At 35.9% G+C, this 20,240-nt stretch overlaps 1 protein-coding gene across 5 annotated transcripts in view; it reads left to right on the top strand.

Moving 5' to 3' along the window:
• The window catches only part of CFAP54 (cilia and flagella associated protein 54), a 226,279-nt gene that overhangs the window by 79,513 nt on the left and 126,526 nt on the right, over positions 1-20,240 (top strand). For all 5 annotated transcript variants that reach the window (XM_054696113.1, XM_054696112.1, XM_054696111.1 and 2 more), the window contains exons 27-34: positions 3,327-3,455; positions 5,607-5,718; positions 7,655-7,744; positions 8,379-8,505; positions 13,080-13,197; positions 13,511-13,611; positions 16,527-16,757; positions 19,034-19,176. In XM_054696113.1, the coding sequence (XP_054552088.1) occupies positions 3,327-3,455; positions 5,607-5,718; positions 7,655-7,744; positions 8,379-8,505; positions 13,080-13,197; positions 13,511-13,611; positions 16,527-16,757; positions 19,034-19,176 (1,051 nt within the window). The remainder of the gene's footprint in view (positions 1-3,326; positions 3,456-5,606; positions 5,719-7,654; positions 7,745-8,378; positions 8,506-13,079; positions 13,198-13,510; positions 13,612-16,526; positions 16,758-19,033; positions 19,177-20,240) is intronic.

The following is a 20,240-nucleotide window of genomic DNA, read 5'->3' as shown; positions in this document are numbered from 1 at the left end:
CAGGAATGGGCAAACAGTTTGGTAGCATAGAATAAAGTTCAGGAATAACTCCAGGTCTACAGAAGAACTTAATATATGAGCAAAGTGGCCTTTGGCTTCATTGAGAAAATAATTTACTATGCGTTTACTTAAGAAAAGGTGCTGGTGTAATTGACTGATCATCTGAAAATAAACAAAACCAGAACCCTACCTCATACCACAAACAAAATAAAGACCAAATGGATTTGAGGATATTTGTATGACCTTGAAGCCAGGGGAAGCCTTTCTCAGTAGGACACATAATTCAAAAAATAAACAGAAGAAGATCATTAGATTACATGATAATTAAAATATGTTTTTGAGGTAAGAAATTATAAAGTCAGCCTAAACACAAATACTAAAAAAATGACAGATATAGGATTATTAACATTGACTGCCTCAGGTAATAATCAGTGAGAAAAATAGGAAATAATTTTGCAGTTTGGGAAAAGAAGAATCAGATTTATATTTAATTATGTAAGATATAATGAAATGTTTCAGCGATCTTAAAAAGTGGAGTGTAGTGGACAAGTACTAGTGATGAATGGCATCTTCGGAAATCAGAGAGGAGCCATTTGAGGATTTCAAAGCCAGGAATGACATAATGAGATTTGCATCTTAGGAAAAATATATTCTGGTTGCACTACAGCTAATAATTAGAGGGAGATAACATCTGAGGCAGGAAGTGAGTTAGATGGTAAGATGATAAACTAAACTAGTGTGGAAAAGTGGGAGAGGAAATTGAAAGGATTCAAGAGTCATTTTTGAGATGAATTTGAGAATCTGAAACCTATTAAATATGAGGGGACTCCCTGGTGGAGCAAGGGGTTAAGACGCAACCTATGAAGCTATCCATAGCCACTGCAACAGGAGTTCGATCCCTGGCCAGGGAGCAACCCACATGGCACCTCTCCTGACTTCCCCACTGCTCCCCTCAGCAGTGTGTTTCAGTTGATTTGCCTGTTCTGTTCCTCACTCTGTCTTTGGTGAATCCTCCCAGCCCTCACACCTCTGGCCTGTGCCCCAGTTCGTGTATGCATAAATAAATAAATCTTTAAATATGAGGAGATAAAAGAGGGAGAGGGAAGAATCAACATATCCAGCTATCTATCTGGCCCAGGCAGTTGGGTGTACACAATGCTATTTGTTAGCCCTGGATGAGAATTAATTTTGTATGGGGAAGGGAAAAAGATAATGAGTTTTGAATATATTGAATTTTAGGGTGTATAGGCGATCCATAGGGGCAGTCATTAAATAATTGGGCCTATATTCTTGGAGCTCAGGAGAAGTCACATATGTATAAAGACAAAGGAATCATTCCTATATGGACTCAATTGAGGCAATATAAACAGATGCTGTCACCTGAGGGCATTGTAAAGAGTGGGATGGGAAGAGAATCAAGACTCTCAAGAATGCACTTACTCCGGTGGGTTAGTTTCACTTCCCTTAGGCAAGAGGAAGGGTGGAAAGTGGAGTAGTCCAATGCCATTTTGTCATTCTTCTCTTCAATCATAAGAATCTTTCTGTGCTGTTCTGTCATTATCATATGGAATGGCCATGGAAAGAATGAGTATCACTAAGCAGCCCTTTCCATTTCTAGTAGTGAGTTACACATTTTGGTGTTAAGGTCATTAGCACATGACTGAGGGGAACCCAGGAACCCCAAATGGTTAAGGCTGGTACATCACCTGAAGGGATCTGACCATCGGTGCACACAAAGATAAAGGAAGCAGACTCTAAGTATGACAGATCTTTAATTGAATTAGTGTGCACAGAGCAAGAGAGAAAGACAGAGAGACAGCGAGAGAAAGACAGACAGAGAGAGAGAAGAAAGGATATTCCTAATAACAGTTTCATAATAAAACCCTCAAAATTTCCCATCCTTTCCTGGGCAAATGCCCAACCAAACAGGATAGGCCCAAAGCAAGGCTGCTGAGCCCAAAGTTTGCCATAATCTTAAGGTACCTTCTTGCAGACTACAGCAAGAAATGGGTAAGCAGGTCTCACAGGCATTGACAAAAGATGATCAAAATAACAGCTGCCATTGTCAGCTTCCCCGCAAAATTCATTCCCTTGCATATCAGTTTTATAATGAGATTGGACAAGGCCTTGCTGGACTTCACTCCCATCTACCTTTCCAATATTTATTTCATAATTTCCCTCCCCACATTCTGTTCTATAGTTGGCTTAAGTTTAACACACTTGCAGAAATATTTCCAGTTCTTCGCCCCTGGCATTAGGTAGTTTTGAGTAGCCATTCACTATTTTTTGGCACCCTTATTTTATCTTTTCCCTGCATGGAAAGTAACAATTGTTACTTCTCGTAAATGCTAACTTATTTGCCTTGCCGGAATACATCCACATGTAACATTCATAAAGACTTATTTATACCCTTTATTGAATTGTCCTTTGGGGTTGATGATGAATGTGTCCCCTTCACATGACCCTTCACTGCAGCAGGGTCTATGCAAATCAGATTGCTGGCCAGGGAAGCTTTACTGAATTGATGGTAGAGCTCAGGTCTTAATGAACAGCAAAAGCTGTATAAATATGGTGGGGAAAGCTGTTCTGGGAAATGGTTCAGCCATAGGAAGGCATGTAGGAAAATCTGAAGTCCTAAAACCACACTAAGTGTCAGAATTTGTACTTGGCTCAATATTTTGTAAGCTTAAAGTACTAGGAAAGATTATACTGGAGTAGTTGATCAGGCCAGACTAGATAAAACCAAATAATAACAATTACTAAGAGGGAATGTGGATGAGAGGGGCAGAGCAGGCTCCTTCCCTTGGAATTATAGTGTTTACTTTCCCTAGGGTTCATGGAGCAAATGTGAAAACCAGTTTCTCTCTAGCTTGGTCTTGTACCAGAAAGTCTGAGAAATCACTTACTGATATGAATGCCCCCTTACGACACAATGTTGTAAGTGTCCCATGTCTCAGAGAAAGCAACTCAAGACAAAAGGTGGTGGTTACATGGTCTCTAAGAATGATTTGAATGTGGATCTTTTAAGTAAAAATGTTACTTAAAAGTTAACTTAAGATTCCAAAAAGGTGTCAGAGAGATAGGGAATTTATTATCAGTGAGATTCCCCTTATTCATTCATTCTTCAAACTAATGGGATCGTGTAGTTTTAATTCTAGGTATGATCTGCAGGTAAACTTCCAGTGTCCTTAACAGAAACAGGGAAGTTGAAGTTCTTAAACCCAGAATGTTCAAGGGACTTTTGAATATATGGAAGATGCCGCATGACACCTGAAAATAGATAAGAGTTTCCAACAAAGATCATTAATAATTTTTTTTCCCATTAGATTCTGCGTTCATGGAAGGAATATGACCTGGCAATAATGATTATAAATTATGGGAAAAAAATGTTGGACATCACACCCAAGTGCAAATCTCTATTTGGTTCTGTTGAACCAGAAGAAGTGCCAGAAGAGGTAATTATTGCCAATCTTTAAACACCTATTTAGTTGTGTCTCTTAAGGGGGTCATATGGAATTAGTAAACAAGTTAGAAAGCTGCTCAGTTTTTAATTTGTCATATTTCCACAAAAGTTGTGTAGTGAAGAGCTTCTTCCCCTTCTTTTAATCAGTCAAGAAAATGAAAAGGAATCCAGGCTAGCATATTGAATATTCCCCTATCACCAATACTGATCATTACTCAGGACTTCATAGTCTCTTACACCTGCAGGACATGGGCCTGCACACCCTCTAACATCTCTCCCAAATTGAATATTGTATTATTTTTGGTGGGTCATTGAAGGCAGTAAATACATGTCAGAGCTTTTACTATGTTCACAATATATTTCCTTAACTCATCGCCACATTTAAATTGTGTTCTTTATAAGATGTGGTACATATACACAATGGAATACTATTCAGCAATCAAAAAAGATAAACTCATGCCATTTGCAGCAACGTGGATGGAGCTAGAAGGAATTATGCTCAGTGAAATAAGTCAGAAGGAAAGAAAAATATCGAATGGTTTCACTTATGGGAGGAATATAGGGGAACCAACTAAGACATCAGGGAAAAAATAATAACAATACAAAACACAACAAAACAAAAACAATTATGAATCAGAGACATCCTGTAGGGGAGAGGGGTCGTAGGGAGGGAGGGAGGAGCACAGGGGACTAAGGTGATGGTGCACAGGTGCATTGGTGAAGGAAATTCTGTGGGGACTACACCTGGAGCGGGGGAAGTAAACATTGTTAAAAAATGAACAATGATGTAAAAATATATAAAATAAGTAAAATAAAAAAAATTGCCTTCTTTATGAAATTGCTGAAGTTTGAGATTGTCTGCTTCCCAAATGTCGGTCTCCTTGGATCTGTTTTATTGTCTTTTCTTGAAACTAGATAGGTAAAGGTTTTTTGTAGTTCAAATTTTAAAATGTTGCTTAGTTTCCCAAGGGGTTTCTGAGGGGCAATGGGAACTGCTGGAAGTGCTCTCAGTGACTAGGGTAAGGTGGAGGCTATCATCCCTGACCCTGTTTCTGCTGGAATAGCTGCGCGTGTCTCTGCTACATATTGAGTTTCCATGTAGAAGTCTGCCACAAAAAGCCTTGCTGGATGAATTTTACAAACCTTAATACTTTTGGGAAGGTTTTGTTTTGTCTAGAGGGAATTTTGATTAAGCTGGAAACAATTTGAGGAATTTTAAAAATCCTCAAATTTTTGATTACTGTCAGCGTCCATCAGCCTGCCCCTGTATGTCTCCCAGGCCTTGATTCAGGATTCTGTCCCTTTGCATCATTGCAGGACAAGGCCCTAGGCCTCTTTCCTTGGAGCCTCTAGTTCAGCAGAAGCTGTAACACTCCCTTCTTCCTAAGACTGTAGGGACTGAGAAACTAATACCTATTATATAAGAGTAAGAAATCACTACAACCACTCAAATTCTCTTTAAGCCTAAAGGGGTCGGGAGTCTGTCTGTCTGTATGTCTGTCTGTCTCTCTCTGCCTATCTGCTGTCTATCTAGTTATCTAAATATCATCTATTATAGAACAGGAGACATTAGCTGTCAGTTCTCAGGCACAGACCTTTGAAAACACAGTGGGAAGCTTGAGTGCACGACTGTCAGTTCTTAATCCACTAATTACCGCTCCAGTTATGTTTCAGTGAAAGGTAAGGCTGCAAAGACAATTAGCCTAGTTGTAAAGAAGCTCCTTCTGGGAAAAAGAAAGGGAAAAAAAAAGAAAAATGAATGATACATTTCTGAGTTCTGACTGGAGATTTTCTGGACATAAACCCTCAGCAGATTTTAGAAGAGATGTGTATTGGAGGGACTAGTTCAGGGTGGAAGTTACTGGGAAGAAGGGAGAGAGAAGACAGATTTTGGCAAGCTTCATAAAAACACTAGTACTGTGACTGGTGTCACAGTTAGGACTAGTTAGTTAGTCACTAGTTAGTCACTAGTTAGGACTCTATTATTATTGTTGTTGCTATTAGTTATTAATTAGTATTGTTTAGCCATGTAGATTATAGTTTTGTCTACCATGTATGAAAGTTGAGTATGTAATTTAAAGAATGTTACTTGAAAATGACAATTGTAGAAACACTGTGAATTTGACATTTAACCTGTTCGTAGGATCATAAGAAGACTTCCAACAGTAAGAAGCCACAGCAGTTATTACCAGAAAAAATAAACGAACAGCTGGCCTTATTGGAGACACATCTACTCAAGCTGACAAAGCAAAGCAGTCAGTATTTTTTCTTTCTGTGTACTTCTGTGTAGCTTTATTTATTTAACTTTTAAGGAAATACTTTGTTAAAAGGATTAAAGATGAGATCAGCATTTGGTAAACCCTTTAAGGTTTAGGCAGTACTTTTACACTATGTCATTAATTCTAACAATACTCAGTTAACAAGGGATTGCTAACCACTTTTTACAGATACGGCTTGTAAAAATCAAGCAATTTATTTGGGATTACGTAGCTGGCCTGGATTTGAGCCTAAATCCTCTGACTTTGAAGCAGAGCTTCTCAACCTTGATGCAACTGCCAATTTGGGCCAGATAATTCTTCGTTGTCAGGGGGAGGTCCCAAGCATTGTGGGATGTTGGCATCTTGCATTCTTGGCATCTACCTGTAGATGTGGGGCACAGCAGCTTCCCCAAACAATGGGTAGGACAATGTTGCCAAATGTATTGGGGAGGGAGGTGCAAAATTGAGAATCACTTCTTTAACCACAAAAATGTGAGAATTAAAAGAACAGGGTATGGAACAATAATGTGTGAATGGTTTGAACCAAGATCTACTCTGGTGGAAGATTAGATTGCTTTTAGGTCAGTGTGCTGTAATTTCACAATAGGCAAATATGTTAACACCCTGATTAAAGTTTTGTCCTTGAAGCTGGGATCACTGCTTAAGAAATGGGTTTCGCTTCCAACATTGAATTTTTTTTTAAAGGGCCTCCCTGGTGGCACAGCGGGTTGAGCACCGTGCTGTGAGCTGTGAAGCTGTCTGTAGCCTCTGCAGCACGGGTTCTATTCCCGGCTGGCCAGGGAGAAACCCACATGGCGGGGCAGACCTTTCCTGTTTCGCCTGCTGCTACCCTCAGCAGTGCTTTTGGCCTGTCTGCCTGTTCTGCTCCCTGCTCTGTCTCAGGTGAATCCTCTCACCCTCATGCACCTCTGGCCTGTACCCCAGCTACTGCATAAAAATTAAAAAAAAAATTTAAAGCAGGTGGTTCAACTCTTCTAGAAAAGCAAGAGTACCTGTGTGTCTCAGTAGGCAGCTCCACTTGTAACCCCTTGGTATTTGGGGTTGGTATTTGGTACTTGTAGCATTTCTTGACGCTAATTCACCTATTTCACTGTCAGCCTCAGATATAGCTGAGTGGGCATGCTGCTTCAGAATCCCTTCCCCTGGATCTCAGATTATATAATATATAATCCCTTAAAGTATAAAGTGTTTTAGAAATATGAATCACTTTTCATGTTATCAACAAAAACATTTTTTCCTTTATTATCAATAAGAAACATCATACTAAGAAGCACAATGTGATGTTTCTAGCTAGATTCAATAACAAAGCAATAATTAAAAAATTATTTTATACCATGCTTTCTGTGTGCCAGGACCTCTCAAGTGTTTTATACATATTAAAATTCATATAACCCTAAGATAACAACCAGATGAGAAAGATACTATTTGTATCCCCATTTTAAAGATAAAGAAACTGAGACACAGAGAAATGAACTTCCCATGGTATTTTAATTCAAAAGTGTCAGAGTTAGAATTTGAACCCAGACAGCCTGGCTCCAGAAGCTGAGCTGTTTATTATTCGATACTTTATTCTCTTCTGAAGATAATTTTATAAAAGTGGAGTTAATATAATTGTTGGCCTCTGACTCTGGGTCTTGCTGATTTATGACAGCTGTTAAATAAGAGAGCCTCAGGATTTGGAAACTCTTCCCCTGTTTGCTGGTGGACGCCTTGGTTTTTAAGAGGGAAAAGAATTGAAATTATTGAATTTTTTAATTTCCAAAATGTAATGATATAACTGTTATTTTAAGGCACATAATTTAGAATGAATATTTGAGTCTTTTCTTATTTTTCATCCCCTACAAGGAATTTTCATTTTTGGCTATTCATGTCAAACAGAAACTACAATTTATTATTATTTTAAAAATTTTAGATGTTACTACTGAACTCCAGGGAACAGAGGACCCTATATTTCTTTACCCCATCGTTTTAAATTGGTCAGTCAAAGGTGCTACAAAAGAAGGTAGGTGACTTAAATACATGCATGCTGTTCATTCAATTCATTATGGAAGGTCGTTTGATCTGTGGACCTTGTTGTTATTAAAGATTTCACCTGTACTGGCCAGAAGATTTTTGGTTTTAACCCATGCAGAATAATACAGACACTGATTGCCAAGAACTAAAAGAAACCTAAACATGTACCTGATGTAAAGTCTAGAAAGACAGAACTTCGATGTTGGCTTTCTTTGATATTATGAAGCTTGCAAAAACAGGGAAGAGTGTCAGTGATCTTAAGTTCATTTTTAAAGAAGTATCTTAACTTAGAATGAAATATAATAAACTCAGGATAACTTGTCTGTCTGATAATTATCTGCAATATTTTCCCAGCCAGTCATGCAGTGGAAGTCATTTTTATGAAATCTTCCTCAGTATTGACATATTTGGAAAAGAAATGAAACATAGACCATTTTAAAGAATTATTTGATCTTAGAAAAATAGTAGTTCACATTTACTTTTTCTCTTTTGTTTTTAAAGTGAGAAATCTAAAAAGTAGTTTTAATCTTGCCTGTTGGGACACAATGGACTGTTAGCAATAGGAAACTTTCAGCTTCAGTAATTAAATGTACTGATAAACATGAACTTTCTCATTTTCACAGTTATGAAATTTAAGCAGAGACCTAGATTCCTGGAATTCTTTACACAAGTTATGATGAAGTGCTTGAATGATGAAAAATTTCACCTTTTGATAGACATAGCAAATAATGTCAATGACTTCTTAAGGAGGTACTTGTAATATCTGTTTTATTTTTAGTATTAACAACATTTAAACATAAGCAATATTTTCATTTGAAGATGTATAAGGTAGATGGAAAAAGAGGGTGGGGTATATATAGTTAAAACAACTATCTGGGAGGTAATGAGGATTGATCTGTTCGCAAACTTGAATAAGGGATAAGGATAGAACATGCTCAGATTTCTTGCAGGAAATCAGTTAGGCCTTTGCTATTAAGTCAGGATGGGTAATAGATCTCCAGGCCATTAGCAACTTGTACAGGAATTTGGGTCCACTTTTGCTCGTTTGCCATGCTTTTCTGATTTCTCTACAGTTGCTAGCAGAGATTTGGGGTTTCCATTTGTATGATGAATGGGGTGATCCCCAGATAGAAATAGTTAAATTTAAGTGGGGGTGTGGGGGCAAAGCAGGAGGGATGAACACAAGGGAATATGGTGATGGTTCACAGGTGATATGGTGGCAGGACAACTATGGGGACTACAATGATATAAGAAAAAAATTTTAATCAATTAATAAAAATCATTTTCACAAGAGTACATGTGAAATAGCAAAGTGATAGATCATTTTGGAAACCTATAACACTTACTACTGAGTGATAGTCAACACATTACTGAGTTGAATAATTATTTTCATTTATCTACAAGACCGAGGTTCAAATAAATAAATAAATAAATAAATAAATAAATAAATAAACAAACAAACAAATAAATAAATAAAGGAATGAATGAATAAAGGAATGAATGAATAAATGAATAAAGTAAAAATTCTCCCTCTGGTTCTCTAATCCTGAATGATTCTCTTTGTTGCCAAAGACAATTATTGTGTCTCAGGATAGTTATGAGAGATGCCAAATGAATCAAACTTTTTCCAACATCTGGGTTTCCCCTTCACCCCTGGAAATAGATCCATCTCTTTCATTTTGGTGAAAGTAAACATCAACAACATGAGGTCTGTTTTTAAAATGGCAACAGAAGAAAAGCAATAGGCATTTCTCCTATTAGAATGAGAGCTGGAATATATGTGCTTCATATTTTCAGAGATAAAAGAGGAAATTGCTTTTATTAAGTGAAACAGGCCATGGTAATATAAGAATTGGTCAGAATTAGAGAATTCCATTAAATTAAAAAAAAAAAACAAAACCCACAATAGCCAGAAGTTGTAGGTAATATCCTTGATATGAAAGAAAAACAGAAGACAATTTCCCTGGGAGGTGAAATTTGGAGAGCTGACCATGGAGATCTAATCTAAGAATAATAAATATTCTGAAAGAGGAAAACAAAAATAAGCAACTTGGAAACATTGGCCAATGGTAGAATAAAAGATCTGAAATTGGAGATTGAGCAAAGGTGCTAATTTCCATTTTCAAAACTGAGATGTTGATTCAAGATGCTTTTCTAGAAATCAGGGTCTATTGAAGAGGGCTGAAGAAATACTTTGAAATTTCCACTTTTACAGGAATATTTATTTTTTTAATATTCATATGCTTAACATTTTTCACAAAGATATTTCCTCACATTGTAGCAAATATGCAGCTGTATTTTTCCCCCTGGTTTTGTGGTTTCATGATTTGTATTTAATGTTTTATCTACATGGAAGTTATTTTGGTATGGAGTTTTAGATTAAATTTTAGGTTTTCTTCCTCAGTTTATCAGTTGTCCTGGTAACATCTAAAGGATCATCTCTTTACTACTAATATTTTTAATTTTTTAAAAGATTTATTTTATTTATTTATGCATACAAGAGCAGGGTGTAGGCCAGAGGTATGGTGAGGGTGTCAGGGAGGTGAGAGGATTCACCAGAGTGAGGAACAGAACAGGAGGATCTACTGAAATACACTGTTGAGGGGAGCAGCAGATGAGATGGAAACAAAATAATATTGAGAGAGTTTAATATGATTTTTTAAAAAGACAAATAAAAAAGAACATAGAAAAAATAAAACATATAATTTAAAAGGTTAATGTTTATACCAATTACGACTATGCAACATTTAACCATTTAATGAGTATTAAATGTTTAAAAAGTAATATTTATGCTGCAAAATAAAGTTCAGTGGATGGTTTGGACACAGATTTGCAAAGACCACATTCTCTTATAATATGATAAAACCAAAATTTTATAACAAAGTAAATTATTGACATATGTAATTATTGGATCATAAAAAAAAGAAAAGAAATCTAACTAAAAGAATAGAATCTTTTGAAAATAATTATGAGAAATCCTAATGTCAAATGAACTCAAAGCAGCAGTTAGAGAAGAATAATTAACTTTAGAAGTTTCTATTACTGAATGAAGAAAAATAAAATTAAATAAACCAATTAACTCAAGAAATTATAAAAACAACTCTAAGAAAGCAAAAAGAAGATAATAAAAATTGAAACTGATCATTTACAAATTTATTTTAAAATAGCCCAATTTATAGCTGCTAGAATTATTTCTTTGAAGATATGAATAAATTAAGTAAATTTCTAGCCAGCATAATAAGAAAAGGTGAAATACAAGTAATCCAAAGAGAAAATAATTATCAATTTGGAAAGGGTTAAACAAATATTAGATAGCAGTATATACAATTTAAGATGAATGAATTTGAAAATCAAATTGAACATGACGATTATTTGGAAAAATTTATGAGTTGATTAAAACATTTCTTTATAAAGAGAATGAAAAAATAGAAAATTATCGCTCAATCTTACTTAGCAGTTAATAGAAGGAAAAATAAAATGCTGGCTTATAATTTCAGCTGTAAAAATGTAGATGATATTCTCAATATATACAGTAGAAAATCTGTAAATATAATTATCACTAGTAGCACAAGGAGCCTTTAGTCAATGCCAAAAAGTGATGTGTTGAAATTCAACCATTCCTGGCAAATTTGGATACGAAGACTATTTTTTGTTAAAATAAACTCTAAAGAAACCTATTATTCCTTCTCTATTTTACAGTATTCTAAAAGTTCTTGCCAATGCATTAAAACAAGAAATAGAAAGTAGGATTAAAATTTATATGATTATCACATAATAGGATCTCAAAGATGGTTTGTCAAATAAATTCCACAGTGAAGTGCTCTGAAAATGGAGATGTGATGGGTATTTGCAAATAATTTTTTTAACTTAACAAGCTAATTAACTTAAAACTATCAGATAAAACTAATAGGATTTTATAGGATGCCTAAATGCAAAATCAGTAACTTTCCAATATAAACTAGAAGGTGTAATAGAAAAATGAGCCTATTTCTATGAAGTACAGGATTAAATTTATCAGGAAATTTGAAGGGACCTAGACTAATATAAAGAAGACTAAATCTCTTTGCCAAGAGATATAAAATTTTTTTACTTGAATTACTTGTTGGGCAGATAGACTTTGCAAAGAATTCTATTATCTTGGCATTAATTTATTGGTTTAATGCAATTCCGGCAGGTTAGTTTATATAAAATGTGCTAGAATAATAAACAATATTTGAAAAATAAAGAGAAACACAGTAAGAGATTTGTGCTATCAGATAAAATATAATCGAGTTGTGTTTGTGAAATTATGTGCAGACAGCCATTGGGGACAGTGGAGTCAGAAATAGGTACTAAGTAATCAAAATAATGACTAAGCAACAAAATGGAAGATCAATAATATAGACTACATAAAGATTTAAAAGTTCTATTTTTTACAACATACCATAAAAGAAATAAAAACAACCAGAACTAGGAGGAGATATTCTCCTGGTTTAATTTGTTTGGTCGATGAGAATTCTATAGCAGATGGAGGAGAATACTAAGAGTGTTGGGAAAACATAGCCCAGGTGTCATCCAAGATCTCCTTTCTCCTTCCTTTCACTTTCTGGCATAACAGCAACCAGGTCAAACATTCTGGTAAGGTGGGAGAGGTTGGAGATAGAGAAGAGACCCAACTGGTTGGAGAATGACTGGCAATTGGTCTCAGGATGCAAGTTGTAGAGGATGGAGTCCCATGTCTCTGATCCAATCTTCCTAGTTTGGCAAATGACAATACATCCTCTCACTCCCCGCATCTCTGGCCTATACCCCAGCTCTTGTATGCATAAATAAATAAATCTTTAAAAAAAAAAAAAAACACTACAGGTGTTGGGGGATGTGACAAAGTTTAGTGATCATCTAATGTGCTTAGATCCTTTTGTATCCAGAAGGTGAGTGTGGCTAGGAGCTTGCTGGACCAAGGAAATGGAAATACTGTTGAAAGCAAGATAACTGAAGTCTGTTGAAAGCTAGGTAGCTTTTCTGTGGTCATTCTTATGTAGTTACCTATTCAGTTTTCAAGGGAAGTATTCATACGGTGTTATTTTCAGCCCAGTATTGTTCCTTCTATATCTTAGGTCAACTCTCATCGCTTTTTATGGTATGATTTATATTTTGCTCTCTTAAGAGGCCTATTCCTCCTGAACAGGAATTTCACAGTCTAATTTATGCATGGGACACAAGCAATTTTGGAAATATTATTTTTGGTTAATTTCAGCAGCAACATTCACTAGAGATTTACTACTTTGGGACAGTTTTGCGAATTCTTGCAAGCCTGTTTAACTGAATTTATCTTTTTGTATTAGGAGGAATGAGTCTCTAATTGGATTTAAAAAAGTGAAAAATAAGGACACTGCTTTGTCTAAAAAAACGGCTAGTAAACCTTTGAGGAAGTTCAAAGCTGCGGTAATGGAGATTGGAAGAGTAAGTTTGATAAATTTTAAGTTAGTGAAGAGTTTTATGTATGTAGAGATGATTGGTTGCATTATAATATGAAAAAGGAAATAACCATCATAATTTTATAATTATACAATATTTCATAATTCTTAAATTATCCCTTGGATATTCTCATTGCATTTCTTTGTCTACAGGGGTACTGCTGATAGCAGTTTCAATTGAGGCATAAAGACCTACTATATTTTAATGCCAAGAGTGAAGCATTAGAGTATGAGTAAATTATAGTATCATTTTCAGAGTTTAAATTTAATTTCTAACATTTTATTATCTCCATGTTAAGTCTGCAGATGGGGCACAAAGAAAAAAAAGTAGAAGAAAGGAAACCCTGAAGGAATTTTTCCGCAGAAATCCAAGTGTTTCTGAATTGAGTGAACAAGAAAGGTATTGATCAATTAATTAAATAAATATTCATTTGAATTACTGTCTCAGGCATTATTTTGGGCATTCGGAATACAGTGTCTGGCATTGCCCTCATGGGCCATATGTGCTAATGAAAGGAAGTGGACCCTTAATCTGACACCGAACTTACTGACACCTTGATTTTGGACTTCAGAAAAAAAAAACAACCTAGAAATTACATATTTAAAAGTACAAAGTACTTGTTGGCAGTTAGGTTGGGGTTGCTTTGAATTCAGTAAACATGAATGTTGAATGGTATGTTTCATCTACTCACCGTATAACTCTATCTTAATTTATTCTCATTTACTCCTTTACAGATTAGAGTTGTCCTTATAGTTACTATTTTCTATGAATAGATCTTGTATGTCTTTACTTTGATTAATACCTAAGTTTTTTTTTTTTAAAGATTTATTTATTTACACATTCAAGAACTAGGGTACAAGCCAGAGGTGTCGGACGGTGGGGGGGGGGGTTGGTGAGAGGATTCACCAGAGACAGAGTGGGGAACAGAACAGGCAGACTGACTGAAATACACTGCTGAGGGGAGCAGCAGGTGAGTCAGGAGAGGTCTGCTGCGCCATGTGGGTAGCTCCCTGGCCGGGGATCAAACTCGTGTTTCGGTAGCCGTGGATAGCTTCATAGGTTGCGTCTTAACTCCTTGCGCCACCAGGAAGGCTCCCTAAGTATTTTTTTAAGCTACAGGAAATATCTTTTTAGAATTTCATTTTTAATGGCTTGTATATTGTTGTTATGTAGAGAGAATCACTTTTTGTATACTGAGTTTATCTTCAGTAGCCCTAATAAACTAATTCTACTATCTTATCTGTAGTTTATCTTGGGTTTTATAAATATGCAGTATCATTGACTATGATTAATAATTTATCTATTTCTTTACTTTCAATCTTTGTACTCCTACCCATCTTTTCTAGCCCTATTGTCTAGCCCTATTGTCTAGCCTGAATTGTCTCAGTGCTGGAAAAACATGATGTCAGTGGACTTCTTTGTCTCCCATTTCAGAGGAAAAATTTCCAAACTACGAACATTTTATTATTAAGAATATTGTTTGCGGGAGGTTTGTTTTTGCGGCTACCTTTTATCAAATTAACATTATTGTTTATTTTGATTCTCAACTTATTTCTAGTATGCCCAGCAGGAGCCCTTTCTGGCTGGTCCCTTAGTCATTTTGACTTGTTTGCATCACTTTTGGAAGCTCCTTTCTTACTTCAAAATGTTCATCTTAGGGCCTCCCCGGTGGCGCAGCGGTTGAGCGCTGGGTTGCGAAGCTGCCCGCGGCCTCTGCGGCGCCTGTTCGATCCCCGGCTGCTCCCCGGCCACCGGAGGAGGATCCCACATGGTGCGCAGACCTCTCCTGCCGCCCGCTGCTCCCCTCAACAGTGTACTTCAGCCCTTCTGCCTGCTCTGCTCCCCGCTCTGGCTCTGGTGAATTCTCTCACCCTCCCGCGCTTCTGACTGTACCCAGTGCATGAATAAACAAAACAAACAAATATAATAAATAAATAAATAAAACATGCCTCTATAAAAAAAAAAAAAAACTATATAAAAAAAAAATGTTCATCTTATGCTTACCCTCTCCCAGCACTGAAATCAGTTGGTTCCTTTTATTGTGGAAAATGGTATTTAGAATCTAAGTTCTGGGGACTAGTCATATATCTGTACTTTTAAGCCTTCTCAACAGACAGAGCTAGGAAATATATGTCTGCATAAATCTGTCTTTCTTTTTTCCATTTCTATGCCCTTCATTTGCTTGCTGTACGTGTGTGTTGATTTAGGTTCAGACTTGTGAGCTATTACAATGAACAAGATATTTTAACTTACTGTTTGAGATTTTTTTCATTTCCAGTGTTTATTGGAGATGTTTTTCTTTCTCCAGTATTATTCTGATCAAATGGCTCAGACCAAGAAGGGCAGCAGCATAGTTATCAGTAAGAAAATAATTTGATGTAGTATTTTGGAGAAAAGAAGTCATGCCCTATAAATAGCATGTGATTATAACATTAACTGCACCACATTTAGACTTTTTTAAAAAAAGATTTATTTATTTATTTATACAAGCACTGGGTACAGTCAGAAGTGTGGGAGGGTGAGAGAATTCACCAGAGCCAGAGCGGGAAACAGAACAGGCAGACTGACGAAATACACTGCTGAGGGGAGCAGTGGGCACTGCAGGAGAGGTCTGTCGTGCCATGTGGGACCCTTGCTGGCGGCCCGGGGTCGAACCTCCTCTGCAGAGGCTGCGGGCAGCTTTGCAGCCCAGTGTTCAACCTCTGTGCCACCAGGTGAGGCCCACCACATTTAGATTTCGATTGAAATGATTTTTTAAGAATTAAACATCTATTATACTAAAAATCTGAACTGTTGGCTGAAATTTGAGATTTTAGTTTTTGCCAGAGCATGTTGAATATGCTTTTATGAAGTTATTTCATCTATACTTGACAGTTTATTTTCACTGTAGTCCTGTTAATGTTAGAAAAAATTTTGCTGCATTTTTTTCCTTAAGGGACAACACAGAGAAATGATTCTCTTGCCTAATATTGAAGTTAGTCTATGAATATGAACAGGTTATAATTTAGTTGTCTAATCTTAGCGGTATTTTGGTTGTGGAAAACAACGGCTCTGTTTGGTTTGAGCTGAGGACACAAACATTGGAGATTGCTGAGGGTAATACATGGTGTCTTTGTCCCTACTATATATCCCTGAGTCTTCTTTCCTTCCCTCTTTCACATTTTTAGCATTAAGGAAATGATAAATAAGCCAGAAATATTGGCATAAGGGCAGTTGCATGACTTCTTGAAGTATTTTGTACAGATTGGAATCATTCTTCTTTATTAAATATCTGGAAGTTTGTCTAATTTTGAAACTTCTTTCTCCCTTGGCAGGAATAAGAGAGCTGATGTTAGAAAAATAGCCCATCGATCTCTAGTATATAACTTGAATCCTCTAGTACATAATTATAATAAAAAAAAGAGATTTCATCAAATATTTCTTGAGGAGCTTCCCTGGAAATCTCAGATGAACTTGTATCTGGCAAGTGCACACTTCAATTTGGTTTTAATGAAACTAGGAGATCGGATGAAGACGAAATCTAGCACTTTGCATACAATGGTCAGGTATAGCATATTATTGATGAATAATATTTTTTAAGTCTCATGATCATAGATTATATTTGACGTATTCAGGGATCCAATGTTGATAATAGCTCAAAGTGGTTTATAGAGTGTCTCTGTCTTTATACTGGTCATTGGTGTGTTTCTCAACTTGTTAGCTCAGAATCTTTCTAAAAGCAAGTGCTAGATCTAAATTTTTTTAAGTACTCATTTGCACATATCTTGAATATATTTGTTGATGTTAGCAATCACTTAAAGGATAAAATGTAATTCCATGGGAAATTTATTATTGTACAAAAACTGTAGATATTAGTAGGCATTAGACAAATCTCTGTTTCATTAGAACTGTATTTTGAACCTCTATAAGCACAGATGATATATTTTCTTATGATAGAAACTTTATATTGTTAACTCAATAGACACTTGAGCTCTTATTTGTGTCTTTTGCTTAAGTGTGAGGGGAGATAAAAACAGAAGATAAAAGCATAGTATGGAATATATGGAATACTCTATAACCATAAAAAGGTTATCTAGAGTAATTCATTAAAACTAAAATACTGGTTGGACCCCATTAAAATACAAGGCATTGAGATAGGTGCAATAGGATGTACACATAATGTGTCTGGTAGAGTAGATCACAAATGTTCATAAATAATTGTAATTAATGATTGAAAATGAAGTAAATATAAGTCCTCTTTGTTCCTAGAAAGGAGGCTTTCCTTTGAGACCATAGGAAAGGTTTCATGGGGAGGGGTCACTGGGTATGGCTATTGATGGATATGCAAAATTTAGAAATGAACAGGTAGGGAAACTGGTATCCCAGAGAGTTGGAAGAACATGAATCAAGGCCAAGTAGGAAATACAGGATGAGAACCCTAAATATTCTGACCACAACCTGGAGCATATGAGAGTGAGTGATATGAAATAGAAAGGTAGGTTGCTGTCAAATCATGGAGAGTCTTAAATATAAACTTTATATATATATATATATATATATATATATATATATATACACAATGGGAGGATATTATGGAATTTTGAGCAAGACTTTTATAAGAAATTTCTCTGACAGCACCATATCAAATGGACCAGAGGAAGGAAAGAATGTGATGGGATGTGAATTAAGGAGGGTATTTATTTCAATAATCAAGTGATAAAAATATGCAGGTTGAAATGCACCACGAACTTGGTCCCATTTTCTGCTTCTCTAGAGTTTTGACCTGGTCCTTATTAGATTGAATCTTTGCAAATACATGCTCAGGTAGATCCCTTTCCTATGTGGGCTGTGCCAGATTTGCATTCAAGAAACGGTTAGATGGCCTGACCAACAGGGGACCTGTTATCAGTGTGACCATTGATGAGACCATGACAGAGAGAACATGTCAGATCAGATGGACATTTCTGAAGTCACTCAGAGGATACTCTGAAGTCTTCAAACTTCCAATTACACTTGACCTTTCATACTTGATTACGTGACAGCACAGTAATTAGGACCCTACCATATTTGTGTCAGGATAACTTGGTGCTGAACTAGATCTTATTAAAACCTTTCATTATACTCAGTATTTATTTATGTATTTTTGTTGGAAGACTGTTTACTACACAGAACTTATTTTAGAAATAAATAGTATGGACACATCGTGCTATATAATAGGAATCTTCTTCATAAAATTGTGTTTAAACCAGGTGGTTTTAAAGTTGTCCTTAATTATTGTTTTAGAGTTCTTAAAGTGTGTGTAGACCTTTCACCCTCATCTACTTTTTTCTTTTTTAAAAGATTTATTTATGCATACAAGAGCTGGGGTATAGGCCAGAGATGCGGGGGTGGGGGAAGGGATGAGAGGATTCACCAGAGACAGAGTGGGGAATAGAACAGGCAGACTGACTGAAATACACTGCTGAGGGGAGCAGTGGGTGAGACAGGAGAGTTCTGCTGCGCCATGTGGGTAGCTCCCTGGCCAGGGATCAAACTCGTGCTACAGTGGCTGTGAATAGCTTCATAGGTTGCATCTTAACCCCTTGTGCCACCAGGGATGCCCTCACCCCCATTTTCAAGGGCACTTTTAGGGAAACATTGATGTTAAAATTGCGAAGAGCAAAGTTACACTGTAATTTTAAAAGTTAATGGAAAAATACTTGGCTTTGGTTAAGAGCCAAAATTGTGGAGCCAAAATTTGGAACACTCACACGCATATTTTGAAAATAAAAGTAGATTGTATTTGATGGATTTAATTTTGCTTATGTTGTTTTTTATTGTGATTTTTTTTCCCCATTTGCAGTTTCAGGTCATGTGATCCTAGTATGTTCTCATTATATAATTCAGGAACAGTATTACCAACAGGAAAACTGACTGTAGAAAGCTATAAAGTGATGCTTGATTTCCTTCATACAGCTAAGAAAAGAAAGGCCAACTTACCATCAGGTAAAATAAATATGTTAATGTACTATCAGATTGCCTTCAGAGTTTTGTTTACTAATACAACACACACACGCTCTACAGACACCATTTTCTAATGTCCCATCACTTTAGTTGAGTTGTGATATTTTGTAGGAGATTTTTTTTAATTTTAAATCTTTATTTTATTTATTTTTTAATATTTTATTTTATATAATTCTTACATCATTTTTCATTTTTGCACAATGTATGCATTTTCATTTTGGTTATATTCTTATTTGTTCTATTTTTAAAGAACGAAATAGTTCTATGGTATCATCATATATATTTGGAAATAGCTATGTTGTGTTCTGACCTATTCCAGTTTGGCTCTTCAATAAAAGCAATGTTCTAAAAAATTTGGAACAACCTCCAGGGGCCACCAGGATAGGCGAAGATTTGATATCAGGTGTTATGTTTTAATGGGAATAAGTCTCAGAATAAATTTTGCCTAATATCCTGATGAAGGCAGAAATGAAAACAGTCAAATAGCTGTTTTATGTTATGAACTTGGTGCACAGGGAAACCCATTTTTGCCCTAGGTTCTCAACTAACACTACCCATGAAAATTTATTCAGGACTAGCCAGACCTGTCATCTGATCAGGGGGTTCAGGGAGGTGGAAAGATGTAGTTGAACAGGATTCTTGATGGGGATGATGACATTATTCCTAAGCACTCCTCTGTCTTGAATACCACTCATTTCACAAATAAAAATTTCATTTCTAATATCTTTATGTAACTACCAACCTCTTTATACAGATTTTTAATAAAGGCATTTTAAGTATGGCATAACTTATTACTGATCAGGATACTTCATATGTTAGTTGACTGCCCCGCAAATGTCAATTCATATTTGAGATACTCGAGATGCTTTCGAATTTCTTCCACTGGATAGATTAGTTTTCAGTGGTACCTGCGTATCATACTATGAATATTGAAATAGTTGAGAATAAATTCCCCAGACATAGAAAGATCCTTATTTTTCTATATAGAGTATAATATACAGCTTCTTGAGAATTTTTTTCCTAGCTCCCACCCTAGGAATGCCCAT

Source organism: Talpa occidentalis, unplaced genomic scaffold, assembly GCF_014898055.3.
Source record: "Talpa occidentalis isolate TD23 unplaced genomic scaffold, MPIMG_talOcc4v2.1 talOcc4.16, whole genome shotgun sequence".
Lineage (NCBI taxonomy): Eukaryota > Metazoa > Chordata > Mammalia > Eulipotyphla > Talpidae > Talpa > Talpa occidentalis.
Note: the sequence above shows the minus strand (reverse complement) of the source record. Positions and strands in the feature narration are given on the sequence as shown.